Consider the following 26565-nt stretch of genomic DNA (forward strand, 5'->3'; position numbering starts at 1 on the left):
TTTTGTTCATCATTTTCGTCTTTATAAATATGCCAAAACAATCTGAATTCTGGCAAAGCACCAATATCTCGTTGGCATGTACTAAAAATACGAAACACGTGTATATTTGCACATTTTCATTATATTTTATAAACGATCCTCTACTCGTTCGTTTGAAAGAAAAAAATGAAAACAACATTTGGAGCAATCGACAATGAGGATTGAAAAAAGAAACGAAAACGTGAAGACTCGCGAGTGCCAGGATCGCATTAGTCCAATGAAAATGAATTGAAATCGTGATAAAATGGAGATTTGATTGGACGATAAAATAGTTTGCATTTTTTTCGAACTCCATCGTCGTCGAATCGTCGCGAAGGGAAAAAACAGTCTTTTAATTGCTCGGCGTTGAATGGCGATCGCCTTAATTAGGTCTCGTCAGCGTGAAGTTGTCTAAAAATGTAATTTTTTTGTTCTCCCGCTTAGAAGAGCAGGTGTTAATGACGAGGCGCTAGGGCTAGGAAGCTCGTCAGAATTTTAATGAAGCAAAGTCTCCTTAATAGTTGTTCGCGTGCTACTTCGCGCGGAGCTTTATACACGGACATCTACCGGTTTAGTGTTTCTCTTTTTTCTCTCGTTGCGCATTTTTTTCTCTTCCTCCTGTGGCGCGCTTCGTAACTTCATCGAGGTTCTAAACGAAGACAAGTTCACTCGTGCTTTCATCCAGTCTCGGAGAAGCGTTCCGTTTTTTCTTGCACTCTCTCTCTCGCCGTAGCTTATTCACCGTTGCTTCACTCCTTCGCTCCGGTGAGAACACGTGAATAGGTGTCTCCGCTTTGATTACGTATACAATGTAATTCGACGCGGGATATACAGTTAAACCGAATCTTCGATCGTTCCTTTTCTTTCGTCTCATCGGCCTTGTCATCAGCAACGAGAAGGACTTTCCGAGTCATCTCGAGAGACCCTCTCCTTCCCCGGACTCCGTTCTCTCTCCTGTTCTTTCTCTCCCTTTTTTCATCGCTCTTACCTCGTGTCCCAGTGAGCCTGCTCCTTCTCTCGAGCCTTGACGGAAAGGAAGGTGCCGTTATTTCATCATCTCTCTTTCTCCCTTTTTCTTGCTCTTTCTCCCTCTCTCCGTTGTGTATAGTAGTAATACGTGATGTACCGTTTTATCTCGTTCATCGACTGCGCTTCGATTCTATTGCTAAACCGTACAATTTGTAGGTGTGTCATTGCCCAAGTAGTTTTGAGGCTCTAACTTTTTTAATAGCTTTTCGTCGAAACTTTTTCTACATCTTTATACTTTAATAAACTCCTTCGTTCGTACGGGGCCCGAAAAACGAGAATTGGTCGGAAAAATATACGGGGAAAAGGGAACATTTTTTGGGATATTTTCAGAACTCCGATTCGATTGCATACTCATACAAAGTTACAACGGAGTATTATTATTTTCATTTTATTTTCCTGAATGGTAATAAAAGTTGACAAAAACGCGAGTAGAATTTCAAACGAGCGATCATCATTTGTTTAGTTTTTTGTTGTATAAACTTGGAGAAGGAACTGCTTGCGCTCATCTCTGAAAAATGCAACATCCCACGACTGTTGAAGAAAAATCGTAAAACGTTACGATCGCGAGAGACGCAATCTTGGTGAATCTCGCGAAGGAACTAAAAAAAAGTGTTTGCGCGATATTGACGCCCAGGGCGGCTGACCAAGCACAGTCCACATCTACTGCAACTCGTCCGAATCAAAGGCTCTTTTCCCCACGCGAATGCTTTGGATTCGATGCGATACCGGCGTGCATGTTGTACGACGAGAGTGTATTCGTTTCGCCATACGCGACGACGTTACTTCAGTCACGCAGAGAGTTTGTTGAACCCGCAGCTTCGATTACAAGCATCCCGGCCAGAAACGAGCGTACAACTATATAAATGTATATGTACAAAGCGTGACACAGACGTTCGAGAATTTGTGAATACAAGATTGCTCATGTTTCCACTCGATTGCTTTACTTTTCTCGTTGCTTAAGCTCCCGCGCGCTATTATTGTTCCGCCCCCGGGACGGGAGGTTTTCAGAAAAAACCTTTTTTCGTAAACGAATAAAGTGCCCTTTCGACGAACTTCTGACGCGCAGAAACTGTTCCGACTTTCGCGATATGTCGAAAAGCCAGAGCTCTGTCAATTGCATACAAACGATCACATACTTTTCGAGAGTTCCAGCGCGCAATTATTCTTCTTTGTAAACGACTCCGCGCTTCACATATACACACTCGTGCAGATGTATTTTTGGAGCTGCATCTTCACACACACACACACACACACACATACACACACGAGGACGGAAAACAGGCCAAACGCGAGAGACTCGAGTGAAAAAAAAGCGTAAAAAAGCAGCGAGAAAAAGGTTCTGCATGATGCGATGGGATCGTGGGTGTGTGCAGCGCAAGAGAATAGGCTCTCTTATTATAGATATCTCGTCATGTACACCAAGGGGCAATGTTCTTTTAACGAGAAACGTATTGTAACGTTCGTCGTTTTTTTATACTTTACGATGATCTTTCGGGAGGCGAAAAAATGTACAGGGGCTGTGAGAAAATATTATTTTCATGAGTAACGAAGTTTTTCAGTCGATCAACTGACGACGTGCTTTTCGCAACGGAATGATTGTTATTATTGAAAAATTCTTGTGTTTATGGATTCTGGTTCGGTTTAAGAGCTTTGCGAGCTCATTTATTCAGATTTTTTTCAAATATATATCATTCCCACTTTGCTCATTGAATTACAGGGTTACAGAAGAGATAATAAATCTACCGAATCGCCACACCTTTTCTCGTTCCCGAGCGGTACACAACACGAGCATCGGTTTCGTGTCGTTTCGCACGTATAGGATCCCTTTCCCAAGTCCGAGACAGACTTTCTTCACGTATTTCCATTCAACGGCAGCTTTTATACACTGGATTATGCAGCGAAGGCTGACAACTATAAGCGCCTTTATGCCCGGACGTAACACGCGTTAAGTGCTTTTGCCTGAGCCCTTTTCCTTACCGCGCCTCGACGGCTCACTCAACTCACTCCGATTCGAGCGGGTTAACGAGTTTTCTCAACTCGTTAAATTATCTTTTTCCCTTTTATTGTTGCCCTCGCACGCGGAGGCTCACAATTCGTATTTCAAGATACGAAATGATCGTTGGACCAATCGAATTGGTTTATTGAATTCGTGCTCATAAGAATCTCGATATTCGATTTTCTTTTCTCTAATTTTATTTCCAACTCCATTCGATTGACCCGAAAACGATGAATTTCCTTTCACCACTTTTATTCCGAGCGTTTTCGAGCGCATTCTCGAGCCGATGATTTATATTTGGCCGAAAAAACGGGACATCGATTCTCAATTCCATCAATGATGCGGATCGAAGTTAAAAAGTCATTAAGATAAAGCTCGTCGAGTGTGAGAAACGCGAGCTCGTCCCGGGACGGAGGAGTTTGTCAGCGCGGAAAATCGCGATTAAAAAACGCGTTCTCTCTCTGCTATCGCGCTATTTATCGAACTGACCACCACAAAGCTTTCTCGAGATCGAAAAAAACGATTGCTTATCCGAAACCCTCCAAAGAGATCTCGACGATGCTTGAAACGTCGCCGCGATAACGGTAACGCCGGAGGCAAGATCCACGAAAAAAGCGTGTCTCCGGCTCATATCTATCGCTGCATTTTTCACGGTCAGCGAGAAAAGTCTAGTGCTCGTTTTGAAGGTCATTTTTAGCTCTCGCCATTCGAACGATTCGGGACTCCGGGTCGAGCAGAAAGTTTCGTGTTTTTTTTACGCGGAGAATCGAGCATAAAAAAAAAGTAGTTATAAAATCGAATAAAAACGTGAAAGAGCCTGGACAAAGCAATCATTTTTGCGCTCGAAAACACCCTCGTTCGAAGCACATTAATTGAAAAAAATGCATTCGCGACTGACGATTGGAAGCGGGCTAATTACAAGGAGCACGCGCAACATTTTTGACGCCAGGGGAAAAGAAAAAGTGGCCGAGTCGAGGGATCACACGTCGCATACGCGCGCATTGGAGTACAGCAAGCGTTGGCGAGAGGCGACTCGCCCGCACGGGCGCCAAATGTTTTTGAAGCACGTAAGAGCACCGCGGTACACGGGGACGGTTCACTGACCAAGTTATGACGTCATCCAAACCGAATGCCCTCCTCCACTGCGAGGGCTCCGGAGAAAAGAGGAAGGAAGAGGGACGCGAGAGAGAATGAACGAAGAACGTGAGCTTCGTAACGGTCTTGCGAGATATTCGCATTTTGAGATCGCGTGCTATCGAAAAGGCGTTCGAAGGTTCGAACGCCTTTTGTTTCCCGGAGGAAAAACGGAGACGAAGAAGCAGGCGGGGAAAATGGGGCGAAGCGGAATCGGGAAGTTCCTGCTGCTGGATTTCTCCCTCCGACGATCTTTTTTCTTCAACTGGAAATTGAATCCGCTCTGTTTTTGTCCTTGAAGGGATCTATTTTCGATTCTATCTTATAGAAGATTCTGTCGAGTCTTCATTTTGAAACGGGACAGCCCGGCGATAAGAACTTTTTTCATCGCGTGCGAATTTTCCTTTTCTCTGGTGCAAATTTAAGGGGCCTACCGTAATTAGAATTTTCAAAAAATCCACTTGTTTTATTGCATTTTTCGAAAGCGTACATATTTAAAATTTTATAAAAATCTGAGCAGCCCAAGCGCACTTTTGAGCGACGTTTACTTGTCTGAGCGCGCTAATACGCGCCTCAAGCACGCTTCTCTCAAAATTACGTTTTTGGACGGCTCGTTGATAAATTCTCCGAAACTATTAAACCGATCTTTACCAAAATTTTACCACGCGTTTTTTTAAAAAACGTGCGCCTTTTCGTAGTTTTTGGAAAAACGGCCGCCCCGTCTCGTCATTTTTCAAAAAATCGAATATCCTATGACATGGACTTGTCTTCTCCCCCATTTTTCTGTACGAAAATTGAGTAAAATAAATATATAAAAAAAATGTTTTTGTGTATTTTAAGAGTGTATTTTCTAGGCCTGACACTTTTTATATCCATATTTGTGATTTATACCGATGAAAAAAAATCGTGAAAATAGTCGTTTGTTTGCCCGCGTCTATATAATTGGGGTTGACCCCTCAGCGGAGAAACTGGGCAGGAAGATCGACTCCCTTCGTTTCGTGAGTCGTTCCCCAATTCTTGAACCGCTCCGAAGAAAATAAATGGCTTGAAAATGAGTCATAACTTCGTTCTCCACATGCGAAGACAAATGACAACGATTCGACACGGATTCCACTAAAAAATAACAATGTACACGTATAATATTATAAGCGGACGGTTATACGCGAACAAGGATGAGGAAGATTGAGAAGGCGTAGTCGGGGACACGTAACGGTGCTCCAATTTTTGTGGTATTTGCGAGATAGGCGCCACATATTGTCGTTCGAAGAAATTCCTGAACGATGCTGCGTGCACGTGTGCGAACGCGTTGTGCGGATCGTTCGTGATCATAATCGACAAAGGACGCGTTTGCGTGTGCAACTCCTCGATGAAATTCTATCGGTAAATGGCGACGGGGAGGGTGAAACGACATGGAAGCTTCCTACGCGCGCGCGCACACACATATTTAGATTGAAAAAAAATTGAAGTATATCGCCAACTACGCGATGAGGTTGAAGGATTCTCGTTGTGCGAATTGTCATATGGACTCGAGTTAACTACGCGGCGGTTGAGGCGTCAAAAGTTGTGTTGTTGAACCAACTGTACGCAGCAATATTCCAGAGAGAACCATAAAAAATTGTTGAACTGGAAAAATTACTAAATTGAGACGCGCACACGATCAGTTTCATTGGACACTTGGAAAACATCGAATGAATTTATTTTCTTTAATTGAATGTAATGACTTAAATGGATTGGCAGAATATAATTTGCGTTTTAGCTAATGATATGGTAACTGTGATGTGATAAATTCAATTTAAATAAATTCTTCATTTGGGATAATTGTTGGAAACCGTGGTCCAAATTAGAGGCGTAGTTGGCTGAACGAAATTCCTTCAAGGAGTCCAACGAAATGATGTAAAAAAACTCGAATAGTTGGAGTTTGTTTCCTGGCGAATTTTCAATTCTCAGTTTTTCAACCTGAGCCGATACTTGGTGAAATAAAAAATTGGTGAATTGCAAATGTTTTTTTCCTCAATTTCGTTGGACTCCAACGTGCCATTTCGAGAATAAAATATAAAAATAATTGATGATCGATAAAAATTCGAGTCTGCAGCCCCGGAGAATTGGAGAAGAAATTTCCAAAGAGTTAGTAGGACACACGAGATTGTAGTGAGTTCCGGTGAAAACAATTTCGCATCCGAACGAGAAATTTGATTATGCTCGAGATCTCGCGCTCTGCAATTTTCCCGTCAAATTTTTCACGTACTAATGACCGAGTGGAGCACAGCAACAAGGATTTATTAATTGTGATTTGGAGCGATCGTAAAAACGAAAGGTAAGGCATATTGTTGGCATGTCCGATGCGCGGCACCGTCTAATTTGTCATTTGGAGAGTATAATATTTTCTAAAGGATCGAGATAGTTACTTCCTGGTGTGTCGCTCATAAAGCCCGGCCCGAGGAGAGTGCGCGTTGCGTCAGCTTTCACGCGTCTTAGAAACGTAGATGGTCGGCTCTCGCACGCAGGGCGGAGCAGGGAGCGAGCCCGGCAAATAGCGCAATACGGTGCGTGTGTATTAGATATCGCGGAGCGATATACGACGAGAACCGAGAGCTACTTCCATCACCGGCAATAGTAAAAGCAATATAGCTCTATGCCACGGCGCACTCGGTGCTTAAGCTAACGTCTATATATATACGCGGAGAGGAGCGAGACGAAGATATTTTCTATAGATTTAGTACGCGTGTATGGCTCGATAGATTATCGTCGTTGGCCCCGATCGAGGAACGAGTCCTCTCTCGAGGCCCGGCCGACGATTCGCTTCGCAAAGTCTCGAGAAAACGGACCCATTCGTTATTTAGTACAAACGCAGTTTACCGAGATTTATTCCATTCGATTTATCCTCCGCCCGCGCGACTCCGACGACTCGTTCCGATCGCGCCGATCGATAGACTATTACCTACCGCGCGACTCGCGCCACTCACTCCTTCTGGACTCTGAACTTAGAAATTTGCGGATGTTATCTGTGTACGCGCGCGACTCACCGGTCCAGGCCCGGTGAAAAGCTCAGGATGAGAAGCCTCGCCGGCTGGAGAAATCGTTATTTATCTATGTGAGGTTACGTGGAGAAATTCACAGGGAATTCCAACTTCCGTACCGCCGTTTACGAGTCCAATGACATTCGGGAAATCGTTGCCCGACTATTATCGCTTTTTCGCTCGAGAGCATTGCTCCGAGTTTTAGTAAATTTAAAATATGTTTTTTCCTCCTTTGGAATTTCCGGATTGAGATTATCGAGCCCATTTTCCGGCCTGACTCGGTCGGGGCTTTCGAAAAATTGGAGAAAGAGGAATTCTCCTGTGGAATCGAGCGCGTACTTCGGCTGCGTTCGGCTCATTTTCGATCAACGAATCTCGTGCGTGGTTCTCGTCTCTCGCAACTTTGTCGAAAACTCACCTCAAGCGTCTGTCTTAGAGTGAGATCGGGGAAGAACACGTCTTGCTGCTGCACGTAACAGATCCTTCGACGCCATCGTTTCGTGAGCCTCTCGCGATTCAACCAGATTTCTCCGGCGTCCAAACCGACCCGTCCCGACAGACAATTCAGCAGAGTCGTTTTTCCGCATCCTTAAAATAAGAAACAAAGAGACGCGATGAGTTACAAAAGTGCTGGGCGAACTCCCGTCGGTTCGTCCAATCATTTCGACAGTTTTTTCCACTCCCCCACCGTTTCGACTCCGAGTCGCCGCGGCGCAATATCGAAATAATAACGAAAACGACGAGAAGCTCGCAAATGCAGCAGGAAATAACGAATACACCGAAATTTGCCATACCTGAAGGTCCCATAACAGCCAACAATTCGCCGGGTTTCACAACCCCGGAAACATCTCGAAGGAGAGCACGCTTCTCCTTGAACACCTGCAATCCTCGGAAGACCAGCTGCACCGGACGAGAATCCAGCGGACAGACCAATTGCAGAGCCGTGCTTTCCACTCTGAATTTTAAGAGAAGAACAAAAAAACGTTTACGGAGATGAGAAATTTCGTCGGGCAAAAAAGCCTCATTACGATTTCAATTTACATCGAAGGTTAATTCGCCATTTTTAAGAACGCTTACAAAAATATATACCGCGTGAAATTGAATTTCATCCTCCCCGCAGGGTTTACGAATTCCCGGGTATGATTATAGCTTCGAATTAAGAATCCCGTGGCACCATTTTCGTCCCGAAGAACACTTTTATTTTCGCGAAGATCTTTCGAAATATAAATGAACGTTTCCGGATGAGTATATGCTCGACAGAGTTTGCCGATTAAAAATTAACGAAATAGCGGCTTTCTCCGCACGACGTCCGAGTCCAACGAGATGGAGGGAAAAAACATTTGTAATTCACCAATTTTTTGTTTCACAAATCACTGGTGTAGGTTGGAAAACTAAATATTGAAAGCAGGGAACAAAATTGAAGATTAACTGGAATTGTTGGAGAGTTTATTCACACAATTTCGTTGGACTCCAACGTCGCAAACTCGAACGTAATTTCTCCGGAGTTTAATGTGTGACTGAGCAATGAGCCGACGGATGGAAAACAAGTTACGAATTGAAAGTTATCGTACGAGGTATTATTTTTGAGGACGACGGAGCAAGGCGGAGTAATTAAATGAGTGAATTCTTGACGCGGTTGCAAATCTTCGTGCCCGCAATAGGGTCAACGTTCGCTTGGACAATTTTTCATAATAATAAATGATGAGTTTGGGAGTGTTGTTAGTAAGAATGATTAGGACAGCGACGGCCCTCACCCCCGCCCGTTCCTTTTGCCCTATGACGTTAGCGGCGCATATAACAAGCCCGCGTATATCCTTCGGTGCAAAGAACTGTTGCAATTGAGGTTCGTGAGTGAGAAACGTAAAAATTTGAGTCGCGGTCGAGCCGGGTCAATTTGGCTCGTCGAATAATTTTCGCTAGTTCGTTACGTTTTATTTCGGGCTAATCGTAAAAAGTAAAACAGCAAAAAAAGCGTTCTCGTTTTCTTGAGAAGCGGGAGGGTGACCGCGGGCGATAATAATACGCGTCATTTTTAGCGGTTGAACTTCTGCAGAATATACATCCGCCGAGAACGACGAAGCCACTGGCGACTAAATTCTGCCTCTTGGACCCTCAGCTTTTTATTCCCGTTGATAATTACGTTGAGCTTTGTCGCGGAGCTGAAAATCTTCGGGGAGTATTGAACGGGGATAAACGGCGGCGAGAAAAATGCAGCGAAGAAACGAGAGAAAATTAGTCGCATAATAAATACATTGACCAACATAACGCATAGGAAATTGCACCGCGGCGGGAAAAGAGACGAGAAAAGCCTGCGACAAGAACTCGTCGACGTGTAACATCTTCACTCGTGTTAGCATCGTTCTCGCCATGTTCGTATCCCCTTAAACGCATATATAGATACTTCACGTATGCGAGGAGTGACAAAGGCGTGCGGCAACTTTCTAACGAATTACCAAGAAAAACAAAGACCTGTTTAAGAAAGAGGGAAATGATTTCTGGTGCTCGGACGCGCGTGTCTCCTCGCCGCGCGCGCGCCCGCGATGAGTTAATGAAGTGAGAGAGAAAAAGAAATAGTGAAAAAACGATGATCGGACGCCTGATAAATCGCACTCGGTCGTTTGGATCTCCGATGCACATACTCGACGCTCGAATAACTCGCGCGATTGGGAGCGCCAATGGTAATGATAAGCTTTCTCACCGATGCTAGTTACAAGTCTCATTAATCGCGTCGCACTTTTTTTAAAGTTGCGCTGCCTTTCTTTTCCTTCCTTTCGATTATTTCAACTAGAATTTCGAATTAAACATTTATTCGAGCTTTTGACTGCTTCCAATCCTCTTTTGCTCCTTTACAGCAGGGTGAAACTTCTCCTTAAAATCAATTTATGGATGCGTTTGTTTTTGCTTCAACGATAAGATACTCGGGATGTTTGAGTTTTTTCATCGCACGATTATCACTCTTCCCTACATCGTTTGCAACGTCGGAGTCCAACGAGACGAAGGAAAAAAATATTTGTAATTCACCAATTTTTTATTTCACGAAGTATCGCGGTGCAGCTTGGAAAACTACGAATTGCAAGGCAGGCAACGAAATTGGCGAATTACTGGAATTATTGAACGGTTTTTTTAGATCGTTTCGTTGGACTTGTGGAGGATTATTGTGGAAGTACAATTAGGAATTCGTAAAGAAAATCCCTCGAAGCTCGTCGTGGACAATGCAGTCGCAAGTAGGACATTCGCGGTGAAATGAAAAGAAGCGCTGCCACAAATCGGCGTTACGAAAATGGAAGAAAAAAGGAAAAATGCGAGAATGTACACACCGAGGAGAGAGTCGCGCGGAGAGATAATAAATTCTCAACATGGATTTGTAATCGCGTTCAAGTCCGCGGTGCTTGGACGTCCCTCAGCGTCCGCGCAGAGAAGAGTTCATCGAACTTTTCGGATATGATATGCTCACGTCACAGTGTGTAACACCGAAACCGAGTTTACAAGCTTGCTCGGCGCTTGTTTTTTGTTGAAAACTTTTTATGCACGAGATACCGAGAATTGGGGGGCTTGGATTTTGTCAGCGGAGCCACACACCAGTCATGTTTCTTCTCCATTAATTACGTCCCGCTTCCATTCCTCACTGTCCTCGCGGTATTTTTTCATTAACATCAATTCGACTCCGACGCTACATTTATCTTTCCGTATTAACGGAAAAATTGTTGGGAAAAGCGGTACAAATTCGGCGAAAAAAGCCGCTAAAATGAGCCCCTTTCGGTTCAAGAAAATTTATGATTTGCGAAAGGCAATGGGAATTTAATTAGAATTGAACGAATGAACTATTGATCGAACGACAAGTTTCTTTATTTCGTTTAATCTTTTAAACACCCAAGAAATAAAAAATACACGAAATTTCGACAAAACTAGTCCAATTCGTCCATCGCTTTTTCTTCGATGCCCAATAAAAATTGGGCTCAATCACGAAACGGCCAATTAACCCCGCGAGAACGGTTACGCAAACGATGCACGACCCTCATGATCGCATCCTGCACGATGAAATTCGCGTCGCGATCATCACCGAAGAGCGAACGACCGAAAAGAGCCAACCAACTATGAGCCTGTAAATACACACAAATATCTGTATGCATCGCTAGGTAGGGTTATTGAACTCGATCTTGGGGTCGATGAGCCCTAGAACCAATTTTTCGGACCGGTTAATGTGCATGGTCGCATTCACCTGTGATAAGTTGTGACAGGTTGATAGTGTTCACTTATATCCGTGCGTATAGGTTAGTGCCACCGGTTTAAATGGGTCGAAAGCGAGAGACGAAAGAGGAGCCGAGACGCGACATAATCTCTTGCGTGAAATTTGGGTCTGCGTATAATAAACAGCGCGCGCGAACGCGATATTTTATCCAGGAAAGTACAGTTTCGCTGGGATATTGGGTCAGTCACGTTTCATCGTTGCGAAAAGAAATGATTATTTTCGAGTGCCAACGAAATCATTGTTTATTAGCTGTCACGGGATTGTGGGGAAGGTGGGAGCGATCGGAGTCGCGCGATTTGATTATCTTTCATTTCATAATTTCGAGAGCAGGCACAACGGATTTTACGGATGCAAGAAATCTGGTGGAGCATCGTCGACGATTTCCTCGAAATGAAAACCAATCGGAAGGGACAAAGCTCATCACGCAATGACGAAGGGTTCGTTACGAAGGTGAACTGAATGATTAAATAGATAGAGGAGAAAATGTAAAGAAAATAAGCGGAGGATAAAGAGCATGGGGATGAAATGTTAGAAAATGAGTAAAATTTCGAACAGCTGAAATCTCGAGTTTATAAACTTCGAATGATAATACGGAGACTGATGAATTCGAGTAGAGATCTGAATGTCGAAAATAAATAAAGCATATATAGAGCGACGACTAAAATATTGTTTTTCCGAAAATTCGACTATCACTCTTTCGATTAATAAATTATTATACGATGAGCAATACTGTGAATATTCACTATTTCGAAAATACAATAAGGATAGAGGAAATATTACTGAGGTTGAAATACTGAAACAGCAAAAAGTCGAACGGTCAAAATGGCGAAACGTTAGAAAGTCGATCGAAATAAAGAAACGCAGCGGAGCTCAAAATACACGCGTCTCACTCACTCACTTACTCAGAGCCCGGTGATCTCGAATTTCAAACATCAACATTTTGACTTTCGCCTTTTGGAGCCATCGCTCATCCTGCATGTCCAAGTTTCATAGGCTCGAAAAATTCACTTTCGATTTTGTGCTACTCTATATATTCTCCTCTTTTGACATTTCGTATGGTCTGTTAAAATTGCATTCGAAATGAAAACTATGGAAATATATATTTACGAGTAAATACGAATTGAAAGAAGGAATATTCGATTAAACACGTAATCTGCTAAATAGTAAATTGGGAATAAAAATTTCGGATTACTTATTTTTCTCGAAACTGGTAGCACAATTTTAAAAATTTCGAAATATCGACCGTTCTGCAATGTGGTTATTTGACATACTGAACCCTACCCCCATTGGATTTATTTAACGTCACGCGTTCTTCTCCCAAGGAACGACTTCCGTTGACCCGAGTGATTCTCGACTCTCTAGCGTCGCGATAAATCAGAGAGATGTACAAACGCTTGCCTCGCGACGACTTGCTTGAGAAAGCATGCGTCGTATATTGAGTTTGAGGAGAAAAGAATATTCAGGCTCTCGAACGCGTATGCGTATATTCATGCGCTTCTTTCTTTTTCCTTTGCTTTTCAAAAGATAATCATAAATTCGAGGGAAAATAAATGCTGCGATCAGTTTTATACAGACCAAACATTCGTTTAGCTAAAGAGGCATAAAGTCGAGTTTACTGGAGAGCTAAATAAAAGTTGCGTTCCTTTGAAGAAAATTCGAATGTATTTTCACGAGTGTATTTCGCCTCGTCACAAGCTCGCTTATATTTTGATACGCGCGTAAACAATTTCGATATTACAAAAAAAGCAACAATCAGGCAAAACAACGAATTGAATAGTTCTTCTGAAGAAAAACGAAACGAATGAAAAATTTGAGATAGATTTTGTGCGAGCTTTTGCCCATTGAGGCTCATCGCGTCGTTCGCATTTCAGATAAATCAGAGCTTCGAAGCTTTCATTATATACGCGAGCAAATAGCACACGAAGAGACGTGAGAGTTAATAAACTCTTTTTCCCATATACGAGATGGAAGCGCGGAGCCCGATGAATAAAACCGAGAGTTCATTATAAAGAAACTTTGAGGCAAGTTCTCGAGTGGTACACGACGAGCAGCGTGTTCGGTTGCTTTCACGGTGGGAGAGAGAAGCCCTTGTACCAAGGGGAAGTTGAAAAACTTAACAGCGCGCGGCGTGTGTACGAGGGCTGAAACGCACGCGGAAGACGCGGGGATGACGGGATCTCACCGCGTAGGCTGAATGTGCTCGAAAGGGAAAGGTATAAAGGGGTTGCTGCGGGAGGGACGAGCAGTGCGGGGAAAGGGTGGATCGAGAGGGAGAGTTCTCGAAGGGATAAAAAGAAGGAAAACGCTGAGATGATGAGCTCGTGCCTGCGCCATGTGTATTTCCCATACATAGATATAAACACGCGCAGCTTTAGTCTCGACAAGGCCGAGAATAAGGTCTCGGTGAGCTCGGAAGGGTTGTGAAGGGCGAGGTTGAGAGGGCGAAGGGTGTCGTTCCGCGAGTCACTCCGAGCGCGTGCTTTCATTCCCCCGTTTCCTCGTGTACATTGCTGCACGTGCAAGCGTACAAGTTTTTCTATATGCGAGTAAGAATCCTGCCCTTTTTCCCTTGTCGCTATGGGCGAGCCCTTTTCAATCGTCGCCGCATGAAAGCCTGTACGAAAGTGTCGTTTCATCGCTAGCATTGTACGGAGTAGCACTGAATCGTCATGCGATTCACGGTAATTAATGAAATTACCACGACGCCAGGATTCGCCCTCGCGGAAGGTCCAAATTTCCCTCCGATCCTGATAAGAGATTTCGAAAGTGAGCTACGCACCAAAATGGCCTATAAACTTGGTTTGTTGGACACTGCTGCACGCTCCGGGCATTCACGAAAAATGAACTTTGCGAAAAGCCAATGAAAAACGAGTTTGAAAGTGGTAATGAGAAACGAACTCGACGAATGCGGAGAAGTAGAAAAAGGGAGTGCAGACGGACCGAATAGTGGATGTATATCTCGTGTGTTGCATACGTGTTTATATTGCATATTCATTCTTTTTTATTTTGTGCACGAAGTAAGAGAAAAAATCGAAGGCAAGATGGAGCAAGGGGGGGTGAGGAGGGGGGAAGATGAGAATACAGGGGCGGGAAAACGAGAGACGGTCTTGCCAAGAATAGCTTGAGGGCACTGACCCATGACACATACACGTATGGCCATGTATTTATACGCGTAAAGGCAGAAGACCGCACACATGTTGATGGTGAGTATTACATCCAAGTTGAACGTAGGCGCAAGCTTGAGCTGATGTTTCCGAAAGGTGAAAAAAATTCAGGCGTCCCTTCTCGTTGGAGATCGAGCGCGCGCGCGCAACCTCTGAGAACGTATTTTTCCTCTTTTATTATTTTCCTCTCGGAAGGGAAACGAATTCGTTCGATATTGGCGAAGGCATTCTTCGCAATTAACGATGTAGATGACGCTCGAGTTCGCAACGTTCGAGTCCAACGAAATCGTCTGAAAAAGGCCTCGAATAATTCCAGTAACTCTCCAATTTAGTTGGCTGCCGAATTCGCAATTCGGACTTCTTTAAACTACTCCAAAATGATTAGTGAAATAAAAAATAGGCGAATTGGAAAGTTTTTTTCGCTTATTTAATTGGACTGGAACGCTGCAAACTTCAGCGTCGTACAATGTAGCTGAAGAAATATTCTTATTCGTCTCAGGCCTCATCGCGATTAGAATATTTTATTTTTCAAATACCGTTTCGTCCGCTGGCGCTAATGATCATTAACGGAATCGAATATCGTTGGGGGACAATCAGAATCGGCAAGTCACTCGCTTCTCACGGCGTTTTGTCAAGAGGATCATTAGCGACATTCCTTAGAAAGTAACAAAGTCTCAATTATTTAATGAATCGTCGTGTAATTGCCGTTTCATTACGCGACGGCAACACTCCGAATCGACTCGGAATGTGAATTTTAAATAATGCTCATTTTGATTATTATATCGAAGTGTTTGCATCGTAAAAATGTAAAATAACTGCGGGAATTCGAGCATTATTATTTCTTAACGACCATAATGTCGGAGAGAACGTGACTGCGCGCACCCTTGAAAACCGCAGCATCCGCAATCGAACGGGCATTGGACGAGGAGAAAGAGGAAGCAGATACTCACCAGCAGAGAGCAGCGAGAGAGAGAGAGAGAGAGAGGGCGTTGCAGTCAATTTCGAGTGACCAACTGGCCCAATTTCGTCTTTCGTTTCTTTAGGAGCGAAACTTTGAGCGAAACGATCACGCTACTTCGCAACATCGTTAATCCCAACTTCTCTGCTACTTTCTACAGCCACTGGTATAATGGAGAAAAAACGAGGGGGAGAAGAAAGAATAAAAGTGAAAAAGGAGTGACGGAAAATTGGGGGAAAGTGTCGGGGGGTGTTTGCTCGGGTTTTACGACGCAGAAAAAGAGCGAGAAGCAAGAAGATTATCGTGTTCGAGCACATTCCGTTTACTTTTTACTTGACAAACCAGCATGCGCGTCGATGTTTGCTACGTTCGAGTCCAGCGAAACGTAAAGAGGACTCTCCAATAATTCCAGTAGATCTCCAATTTTGTTCTCGGCGAATTTGCAATTCTGAGTTTTTCAAGCCACATCAATGATTCGTCAAATTAAAAAATGAAGCAAATCTTTTTTCGTTAATCCCGTCGGACTCCAGCGCTCCAAATTTCGGCGTCGTGCGCGTCGAGCTCCGAGTTGAAAACGCGAAAGCACAACGCCATTGGAACGATGTCAAAAAGAGAATAAATAGAGAGTTAAATCTAAATGACATTTGGAGTTAATTAAGTATTACGAGCGTTCGGAGATTAGGTTGGACTGGCGTGGTTGGTGAACCACAATAAACAATAGATATACTTGTTCGCAAAGATTCTAGGAGTTCAATGACTATGTTGTCTCATAAACGCATACATGGAGCGTAACAGGCGGTATTGGCCGATAACGGGTAATGAACGCCTCGATCATCGCCGCCGCCGCCGTCGTCGTGACTGAAGTGAAAAAGGAAAATTGTTGAACGAACGCAGGCGTAAGCCGCAAGGGTAAAGTTGGCCTAATTCCATCTTATCAATCTCTTTCTCCTTCTCGCCGGCTTATACAGACATAAAATTTGTTGTATAGAAACTATGCGGTATACGAGCTGCATTTGCATCGATAAAAAAGCGTGTGCGAGTGTGTGCGAGGGTACGGATCGCATTTGTAAGTGTGCTCGGTGCCAAGGGGCTACACAAATCGCAGCTCCCTCTCATTTCATTTCCCTCTTCTCTCTCTCTCTCGGTCTCCTCAACAACGCGATAGAGTCTGACGTCACTGGGCAGATAGTCCAACTGGAGCCGGTACAAACAACGAGTATGATTGTTTGTTCCTGCAGAGATGCAGCTCTCTTCGGAGACTAAAAAGAGCGAAAGGGGAGGCGGAACGGGGGAGAAAATGAAGAGACAAAGTTTCGATGTTGCCAAGTGAAAAATATCTTTTGATAAATCTTGGCTCGGATTTGTGCACAGCTCTATCGCGGCGATCCGGAGAAAAGGTATACTGGGAAAATTTCTTTTAACGCTATTCAGACGGCGCATCGTCGAGATCTCGATACTCGAATCGTCCAATCATAATTACAGGACTAGTGATGTTGTGCAATAACGGAAGAGCGTCGAACGCTGGTGAAACAACGAGCGTGTACGTGTAAAAGCGTTCCCTCGATTTTAAGAACGCGTCCGAGCGTCCTTGGGACGAAAGGCAAAAGAAAAACCGTTAGGCGGTTCGAAGCTCGCTTCTTACCTGGTCACATCAGGTTTGGAGGTACGGTATATATACGAGTAATCAACGGTATACGCCGGAGAATCGTGCTGTACAGCGGCTCGAACCCGGCCTGAAACTCTAACGATTCGTTGGGCCATGAGGCCAGGATTTAACGACGCGAGAGGATTAATATTTGCGGAGGACGCCGGAGCGATTGACAAAGAATAGAGCGGGAACGAGTTGGCCGAAAAGCACTCCGTCCTCGTCTCAGACCGTGGCTATTTACAGGATCGTGGAAGCCTTTGAGTTTCCGAGGTCGTTGAACTCGATGACGATTTCTTCATCTAGCAGGACTATTCGTTTGCGAGGACGACGTTACACGGTCTTTTCGACTCAAAGAAGCTCTTAATCCTATTGAATTTGTGGGGGCTGAAAGAGCCTCAAAGAACATCTAATGACGCCTCTGGACAGGAGCACCATCGATTTGAGGACGGCTCGTCAACGCAAAGTCCAAATGAGCTTGAGGTCGGGTGAGAGTTTCAAGACGACGCCGAAGTTTGCGACGTTCCAGTCCAACGAAATGGAGGATAAAACATTTGTGGCTGACCTATTTTTTATTTCACAAAGTAAACAAAGTATCGGTTTAGGTTGAAAAACTGAGAATCGCCAATTCGCCGGGAAACAAAATTGGAGATTTACCGGAATAATTCGAGAGTTTTTTTGCATCATTCCATCGGACTCCGACGTTGCAAACTTTATCGAGAATCTTTACTTCCAACGATAATACGAAACAAAAAATGCCAATAAATTTTTACCCGCGTCGAAGAAGAATCGATGTGTATGCGTCGGAACGTTTCACAGACGATCGCTATTTGCCAGAGAATAAAGCAGTCCTACCAAATGTAATGTTCACATAAACTCGGTGTATCTTCTTGCAACACTCATTAATTGCATTTATCATGGGTTTATCGAGCTGTGAACGGCGCGAGTATCTCTTAAGAATTCAATTAGGGTGGAGCGGTGTAGTGTCAGAGGATAAAGATACGAGGTAGAAATGAGGGAAGAGAAGAAGCGAGGCGAGTTACGATTGTCGACAACGTGTCGACACATCTCGCTTGATCCGGATTTCTCGAGGATTATTTAACGTCTTATTTCTTGAGGAAAAGGCGCCCCTCCTCTCTTTGCTTTCCTGCATATACACAAGAATAAATAGAAAGGGACAGAAGGATTCATAAAGCAGTCGCGGGCGCTGTAAGAGACGGGGCATTCCCAACGTCGAAGCACGCAGCACATTTGCGGCCAGTAGCAACTTTGTGGAATTTAACGTTCGCGTGCAAAAGTAGGAGCGAGTGTAATAGCAGTCGGCGAGTCTCGACGCAGCAGCTCTTTCGGGCTCCTCGTTATCGCAGTAAAACAGAAAGAGGAGAAAACATGAGACGAAGAAGAAGAAGAAAAACAATAATTATTGTCCGATGGGATTCAGGTTATCGCGATACAGCGAGAAATGAGAAAGGCGCTTTGTAAATGTATCCGCGTAAATATACATTACGTATATACAGCAGGTGATGAAGACGAGGAGATGAGAAAGAGGATATATCTAGTCACAAGAGAGTTTCGAGCGGAGGGACAGGCCTCGCGTATATCGACCTTTCACGAGAGTTTATACTTGAATAATAATCGTGTGTACGGCGAGAAAGATAGGACGAGCATCGCACAACTCCTCTTCTCAACGGGCTCCGTGTGCGCTAGGCTTGTAATCTAATAGCCGATTTATCATGGAGTGAAATAATAAAAGGAGAGAGAGAAACGGGAACGAGGCTCGAGAGAACGATGATGCACGAGCTCGAGCTGCGCCACGCCGGGGATCCAGTGTATGCGCGCACACGTCCGCGGTCCGTGTGGGGGCTGCAATCTCTCCAGGCATCATCGTATTCTTCATCATCAGCATCATCATCATCATCATCATCATTGTCTAATAAGATCTCGATCCAATGTACGTATCTATTGCGCCACGAAAGTTGTTCTAATGCCTCGACGAAGATACGGAGAGATACAGCACAAGTTGGACGCAAGAAGATGTAGCGTTGGAAGAAAAAGGAAACAATAAAAACTGCAAAAGCCCTATTTCGAATCGAGGTTATCGTGAAAACTCGAGAAAATCAGCTACGCAGAGGAGACCACGCAGCAGCAGGCCTGTCTCCCACAAAGCTCCGCAACGTCTCTCTCCCGAGTGATATGTTAGCCCGCCAAGCCTCTCCCGCACGCGGCCCGTCGTCTCTTCCACTCGCATGCATCAACCGACGACCTGCCACACTCACCTGAGAGCTCGAGAAAACATAGAAGAAAGATGAAGAAAAAAACGTTGAACGAGCTGCGGCAAGAAATGGAGAGAGGCCGCGCGGGAGGGGGCTGCGAAAAAAATCCAACGTATCGAGGCTATCTCAGAAGCGAGAGAAAATCATTCGCGGATACATCCTTCTCGGGAAGACGAGGTCGTATCTTCTATTTTTCCGCTACCGAGACCAACTGTTTCTAGGAGTCTAGGGCAATATCTCCACGCCGATAACCTTCGCGATCAACATACCTTACTATTGTTTCCACAGACTAAATTCTCATTTTCACTCACCCAAATTAATCTTTCTTAGACAGTTACAAAATGGCGCGGAAAAGTACCAGTGACATACGAACATCTATGTGTCACATTCATTTCCTGCCAAAATGTTCCTGAGCTCGAAAAATATTTGTCATTGGGCAGGTACAAGTCCTGCCGAAAAGTTTAGAAAAGTTTGTGCCCGGGGGCATTTTAACAGTTTCATACAAATTTACTTGCAATTGATAAGAATTTACGGAAGAACACGTATTAACTGTCTACTCCCAGGCCTCCTTTTTCTGTTTTCACCCTCGGCCACCAGCTAAAATCCTCATGCAGGCTGCCCAATCTGATCATGCAGGCGCTGCGTAACCGGGACGGGGTGACTTTGTGATGTTTCCTCTTCAAACATTTCCATACACGTTTGGGTGCATGAAATTATCGAAGTGAGGATTTCTCTTCACCGTTGCGACGAATATCTAAACTTTTGGTCGTGCGTATTAAAACTTGCTTTGTGCTTTATCCCTCCTTCAAAGCTTCGCTTATTTCCAAAGTTGGTATTCCCTTTTTACGTAAGTATAGACACCACGCTGGTGCACGCATTGCTGAAGTTTGCAACGTTCGAGTCCAACGAAATGGACGAAAAAAACTCTTGAATTATTCCAGTAAAACTCCAATATTGTTTCCCGCCGAATTTGAAATTAGTCGTTTTTCAAGCTGCGCCAATGATTCGTGAAACAAAAAATTGGTCAATTGCAAATATTTTTTTCATCCATTTCGTTGGACTCCAGCGCGTTGCAAACTTCAGCGTCGTGCTGGTGCAATAACCTGGGGGCTTTCTGGATTAGTTTCCGTCATCAGAAACTATCTCGATCCGTAGCGGGGGCCTGCAATCCGATGCCATGTTACGTGAATAGTTTAATCAAATAGCAACGGAGCAAGATTTTCAATCGGAGCTTGAAGAGTGAGTTTTAGGGTTGAAGCGAATATTAAGGCCCGGAGGAGTAATCGTCGCAGGGGAGCATCGTCCAAGCCTCTGCTACCCCAAGACCTGATTAGGGGGCTCCGCAGTAGGGCCTCGGCAAGCCACAGCTCGCTGTGACCGTTGCAGGGAGTAGGTCGGAGTGTTAGTTTCTGTGGAAGGCTTTGTGACGAGCAGGTTAGGCGTTCCCATGTCAAAGCTGGCCATTTCGGAGCGCGCTGGACCGGACAAAGCCCGACACAAATTTCTAGTCGGGGTGATGGATGAATTCGTTGATCCGGTCGGATAAGAACTCCTCGTGGCATTCTGACGTTGGAGGATAATAAAAAAATGGTGAAAAAAGGGTCAGTGGGTCCGATTGATCGGAGTATCGGGAAAGGTTCTCACGGCGAAGGACTCGGGTCGTTGAGAAAAGACTGGAGTCGAAGGCAGTAGTAAAAGTCGTGGAATGGTCAGACGAGGAGAATAAAAATAAAGAAGAACGGTCGTCGCATCAGTTATGGAAATCTGGTCACGCCTATGTGAACTCACGATGCTTCTTTTACAACCGTAAGTGGCGGCGTGTTTGGGTACGTGAGGAGGTGAAAGAGAGGAGAAGCCATCAGGAACAATCGTGCGACGTTTTCAGGACGAAATACCGAGGGAGACCCGGAACACCGGGTTCTCGTTGCTGGATTCGCCGTTTGCTTTATGCCTGCAAGCCTCGCAATGTAAATGGATATATTTTCCTTGTATACGTATCCCCGCATATATATCGCATAGCGGACTTGTATATGGCCGGTCGAGCGAGAAGTTCGCGAGTCGCCAGCAGCAGGCCAGGCCACACGGAAGTGAACGGCGAGCAGCGGCTCACTCACGTATTTTTTATACCTATAAAACGAGCTCTCTGTATTAAGAGTAGGATCTCATTGGTGCAGCAGCAGCAGCAGCAGCAGCAACAGCAGCGAGAAGACATGGTGAGAGGGAGAAAGAGAGGCAGCGGCAGCAAGCCACGACAACGACCACACGGCTCTCTTGAACACATTTTTCGGCCCAGAAAGCTCCGGGAGCGCGTGGGTGCAGTCTGCAGCCTGGATACCTTCGATATACTTGAGACTCGAGTCCCCTCCGTTGCTACAACGCGGACCAGCACCAACTCCAGCCTACATGTGCGTGTACATGCGCCTTTGAAATTGACGTATCGCTCTCTTTCGCTAGGATCTTGTATCCCGTAATTTCACTATATCCTACGTAGTTTTATTCGATTAGCATACACGCATTTATTAAATCCTTCCAATTCGTTTTATTACATACGCACTCGTGAGAACGCGCACCATTCAGATATTAACTGATCAATAAAATAAATAGTATTCTAGGGTCATAGAAATTTCCAAGCGTCCTGGAAACCTATCGATACGTGAAAATGTCCTGGAAACCACGGCGCTGCTGGCTCTGGTGAGGCTACCACGACTACGCTCGACGCACACACGCACACACGCGACACGTTTACGTATCTCGCCAAGAATTTTTCAGAACAGCTATTATCGGTGTCAATGTTGCTTTTAAAGTACGCGTCACGCTTCATGGAGATAAAATAATAGGAATAATCGCCAGACGAGTGCATCGTAATTGGAAAACGAAGCGGAAAATTGACATTTATATGTCCGAACACGTTTAGCATTTATCAGCTCAACGGATTGGAAGGATTTCGTAATGTTTCCATCTCCAACATCCATATTGTCATGCTTTTTATTTTCCCGCGACTGCCACTCACGCGTGACGGAGCATTACTGCTCGCACCGCGTCAGAATTACCGGATAAATATGACGGTTTATCTAGCATCGCGCGACGCCGAATCCCCCGAAGAGCTTTTTACTCGCTCAGTCGCAAGAAAAGGACAATCGCCGAGGGCTAGGCGCAGCTTCTAGTTCATTGAACTCCACCGCACACCAGCGAAGAACCTGGTCGACAGGCATATATCGGAGATTTCCTAATTCCACAGATATATCGCGTTGAAATTGTCCGTGCGCGGAGTCCTCAATATCAAACTTTCTATATCGATTTATAATAAGGTTTTTGCGACTGGAGCGTTAAGTTAGTTTCTAGCTCTTGTCCTCAATGTCTGCTGCATGCCCTCTCCCTTCCTCCCTCCTTCTCTCTCCATCTTTCCGATAGTCCATGGAGATTCGAACATCTGTATAACTGGGGCACGTTATTGCGGATGAGAGATGGTCCGAGTTATCCACGTGACGCTCGTCTCTCCTCTCTCTTCAGCTCTCGCTGGCTCTCTGGTCCGCGTCGCTCTCCGGTTCACGAGATAACTCTCCCTGTGACGCTGGCTGATGGGGCCGATATTTAACGCTTGAGCGAGCCGTGAAACCGAATGTTGCACGAGATAGATTCGGAGTTGCGCGCGAAGCGTTTTGAAAGCTGTGGCGGACGTTTAGACAAAGTCATATCGCAGGACAGCATCGTGGGATTGGGAGGAGCGAGGTTCCCGAGAAATTTCATCCGAGATGACCGCGATTTCGAGGATCGTGTGCGTACGGCACGAGTAACGAATAAATTATTCGCGTCGAATAGCGGTCACGATTGGAAATGTGACAAAAAACAAAGGAGTGGAAAACGCCGTTAATAAATGGGTGCTGCTTCGCCTCCAAGTTCCAAACGTAACAGCAGTCCTGGGAGCGTGTATATATACGCGCGCGGAGAAGGATCGTGTATACTCTGCTGTTGCGGTTTCCCATTCATACGCGAGGCGGCCGTTCGTAGTATCGTTCGATCTCGGGATAGCCAACTCTTTCATATCGCGATCCAGAGAAAAAGCAACGAGCGAGAGCGAACAAGGAGAAGAAGCAGGAGCGTAACGAAAGATGAAGATAGTCGCTGGTACGGAGTGGCCGAGAGAAGAGCCCAGCGCACGGGGTGAGTTGAGCAGTGGAATGAGCTACGAGAGCTTATAGAGAGAAAATCGCTTCGGGGTATTTCGACCCATCCTATTTTTGGCTCGTAGGGACTTTCCAGCTATACACACCTCCCGCCTTATTCTCTCCGGCTTTCGCTGCCTTCCGTTTAACTGTAACATGTGCGTGCGTCGTATGAGCCAAAGAGAGGGAGAAGAGCACACCGAGGGAGGGAGAGAGCGAGAGAAAGAGACGAGGACGACGAGGAGGCGCTGCGAGAAGAGAAGAAGAGTACGATGGCGTCGAGGCGATAGTGCTCGGCGCATAGCAGTCTGCAGGGCATTTCAGTGAGATTACTGGTGCATTGACCCCACGCGAAGCACTGGCGTCGTCGTCGTAGCCGTCGTCTCCACCCTATTCCACTATTCTCTCGTACCCCGGAGAATCGGCCTCCCTTCTGCCCACATCTCCCAGTCCATTCTCCGCAAACCCCTTTCTTTTTTCCTACTGTCTCTTCGCTGCAGTCTGCCCACGACCCTTGTTCCAGCCCCGCGTCCCCCGACTCCGTTTCTCTTCTGGCGTATCCTCCGTTGTTTTTACAACGCTTTTTCTTCTCCTCTTTTGCCCCGCTCTCTCTCTCTCTCTCTCGCCGTTATGAGCGCGTATTATGTTAAAAAACGCGCGCTTTCGCGAAGACAATACACCTGCGCGTTGAAGAAAAACGGAGTGAAATGTTTTGCTTCGCGAACATGTATTCGTCGCGGTCGCCTGTCGTCGTTGCTTCACTTCGGTGTGAGAACATAGCGAGAGAGAGAAAAAAAAAGACAATTTGGAGGACGAAAATGACACGGGGTGATTGGACGGACGAAAAAATACGGAAGATTCTTGATGAGCGTTCTCGAGCGGGCACGCGAGACGGTGTGCAATCTCGCGCGTCCCTCCGCGCTCGCCGGGCTTGCCTGCCCTTCATTCATGATTACAGAGATCTGGAGCCGGGGATGCTGCTTATTTTCTCCCTAATCTCGGAGGATGTCTCGTGCTTTTCGTCGTATTAGTTAGTATTAGTAACGAATAGTAAGAATTTTCTTATCCAATTGAAAATATGCCGACAAACAATTTCATAAAATCCCGTGTATATTGAACGCCGTGTTAACGAACTAATCATTCTTATGTAAATATATTCTTGAGGCTTTATGTACGCGTTATAATACGAGCTGGATAGGCTTATTTATACGTATATATTGTAAGGGGAGAAATAGAAATAAAACAGTTTCTTATATTCTCGGCTTTATCGGTATTCCAGCTCTCGTGTGTTGTCCATGTACCCAGGGAGCGGATGATGCTGCTTTTAAGAGAGCGCGGCTATTATTTTTCGCTTATACCTTTTGCTTAGAAAATTTTCTCAGCGAAGAAGAGATGCCCGGGACTCCTCTAGCCCCCCGAGTTCACTCGCTCGTTCGACGAGAGCGTTTCTCGTTCGCTTTTGCTCGTCTCGGACCAGAGCAAGCAGGAATATAAAGCGTTTTACGACCCTCCGTGTGTCTGAGTCGTCGTTCTCTCTTTCTCTCTTTCTCTCTCGCTCGCGCGGCTTGTTCTCTCTTTTTCTTCGGATGGACGAGTGCGAGAGGCCTTTAGTCCCTTCGCGCAAGACTTTTCTTCTTTTCTCTCATATACACGTGTTGACGCGCCGGGGCATACACACGTACGTCAGCGATACACGCACGTGAGCGTGCATGAGGCTGCGGAGGCAGCGAGCGAGCAGGACCAAAAGAGCAGAGATGGAACACAGAGATGAGACTCGCTCGCCTTGCTTTTCTCCGGCTGGTAGCTGCTCGAATGCGTGCAATTCGCTTATTCTTCGGCTTCTCCTTCTCCTCCTCCTTCTTCTTCTTCTTCTTCTTCTTCTTCAACGGGAATAAGATTCGCGAGAATAAGAGGCGTACACGGGCACAGATAGACGCGTATAGGCGGCAGCGTTGTTGTCGATGCGCGGGGAATTAAACGAGAAAAGAAGAGCGCGCGAGCCTGAGACCTCCGCGAGTAGCTTCCACCCACGAGCACCGGAGAACGAAATCGTTCGGTCCGCCTCGTACGAAAACTGGGTTGCACGGGGAGAGACCGTGCACGGGAGAGGAACAATGCGGTGCATCGCGAATTATATCTGATTGTAGAATTCTCATGATTTCCATTACATATAATCTAATTTCCCGAGATCTTTCATCATTCGCGACGCTCAAGTTTGCAGCGTTCGAGTCCACGCGCACCATTTCTTCGCCAATTTTCAATTCCACATCCGCGTACGAGTTGCGAATAAAGCAGCAGGTGTACAACAGAATCGGAGAATTACTGCAATTGTTGGACCGTTTATCACATAATTTCGTTAGACTCCGCTGCAGACGCCGGTGCCATCGTTCCCGCGGATCGAGAAAGAACGTCATTCGAAAGAACACCCGAATGCTCCGATCCCGTCAGCTATTCCAGAGGGCTTTGTACACCAGCCACAGGCTAGCTACCGATATAAAGAGAAAAATCAACGCGCGCAAGTGTGCGAACTCCGTGAGGACTCGCAGACTCGCACACGCATCGACACACAGGGGGCAAAGGCCCCCGGGGTTCAAGACAACGAGTGCCGGAGCGGTTAGCGAGAGCCGGACCCGCCAGTGCGCAAGAGGGGGCCAACAACAACTGGCCTCCAAGTATTCCAATCCTGAGCTTTCCTAGACTGTCATAAATTATTTGCAGACAGAGAGTACACCAGGGGGAGGGAAGAGAGGACGGGGAGGACGTAACAACGGCTGGGGCGGTTGAGTACCGTGAGTCGAGTATCCTTCTCACACTCTTCCTCTCTCTCTCTCTCTCTCACGCACACATACACACACACACACACACGATTTTTTCTCTTCTTCTCTCGTTTGTACTTTTCAGTAAAATGTTCCGGTACGA

The 26565-nt window shown here is 45.5% G+C and overlaps 1 protein-coding gene across 2 annotated transcripts in view; it reads right to left on the minus strand.

The window, feature by feature from the left end:
- Window positions 1-26565, minus strand: part of E23 (Early gene at 23) — a 119246-nt gene that overhangs the window by 11730 nt on the left and 80951 nt on the right. For both annotated transcript variants that reach the window (XM_043419180.1, XM_043419181.1), the window contains exons 3-4: window positions 7989-8149; window positions 7613-7782 (exon numbers count right to left, since the gene is read on the minus strand). In XM_043419180.1, the coding sequence (XP_043275115.1) occupies window positions 7613-7782; window positions 7989-8149 (331 nt within the window). The remainder of the gene's footprint in view (window positions 1-7612; window positions 7783-7988; window positions 8150-26565) is intronic.

Source organism: Venturia canescens, chromosome 5 (genome assembly GCF_019457755.1).
Source record: "Venturia canescens isolate UGA chromosome 5, ASM1945775v1, whole genome shotgun sequence".
In the NCBI taxonomy this organism is placed as follows: domain Eukaryota; kingdom Metazoa; phylum Arthropoda; class Insecta; order Hymenoptera; family Ichneumonidae; genus Venturia; species Venturia canescens.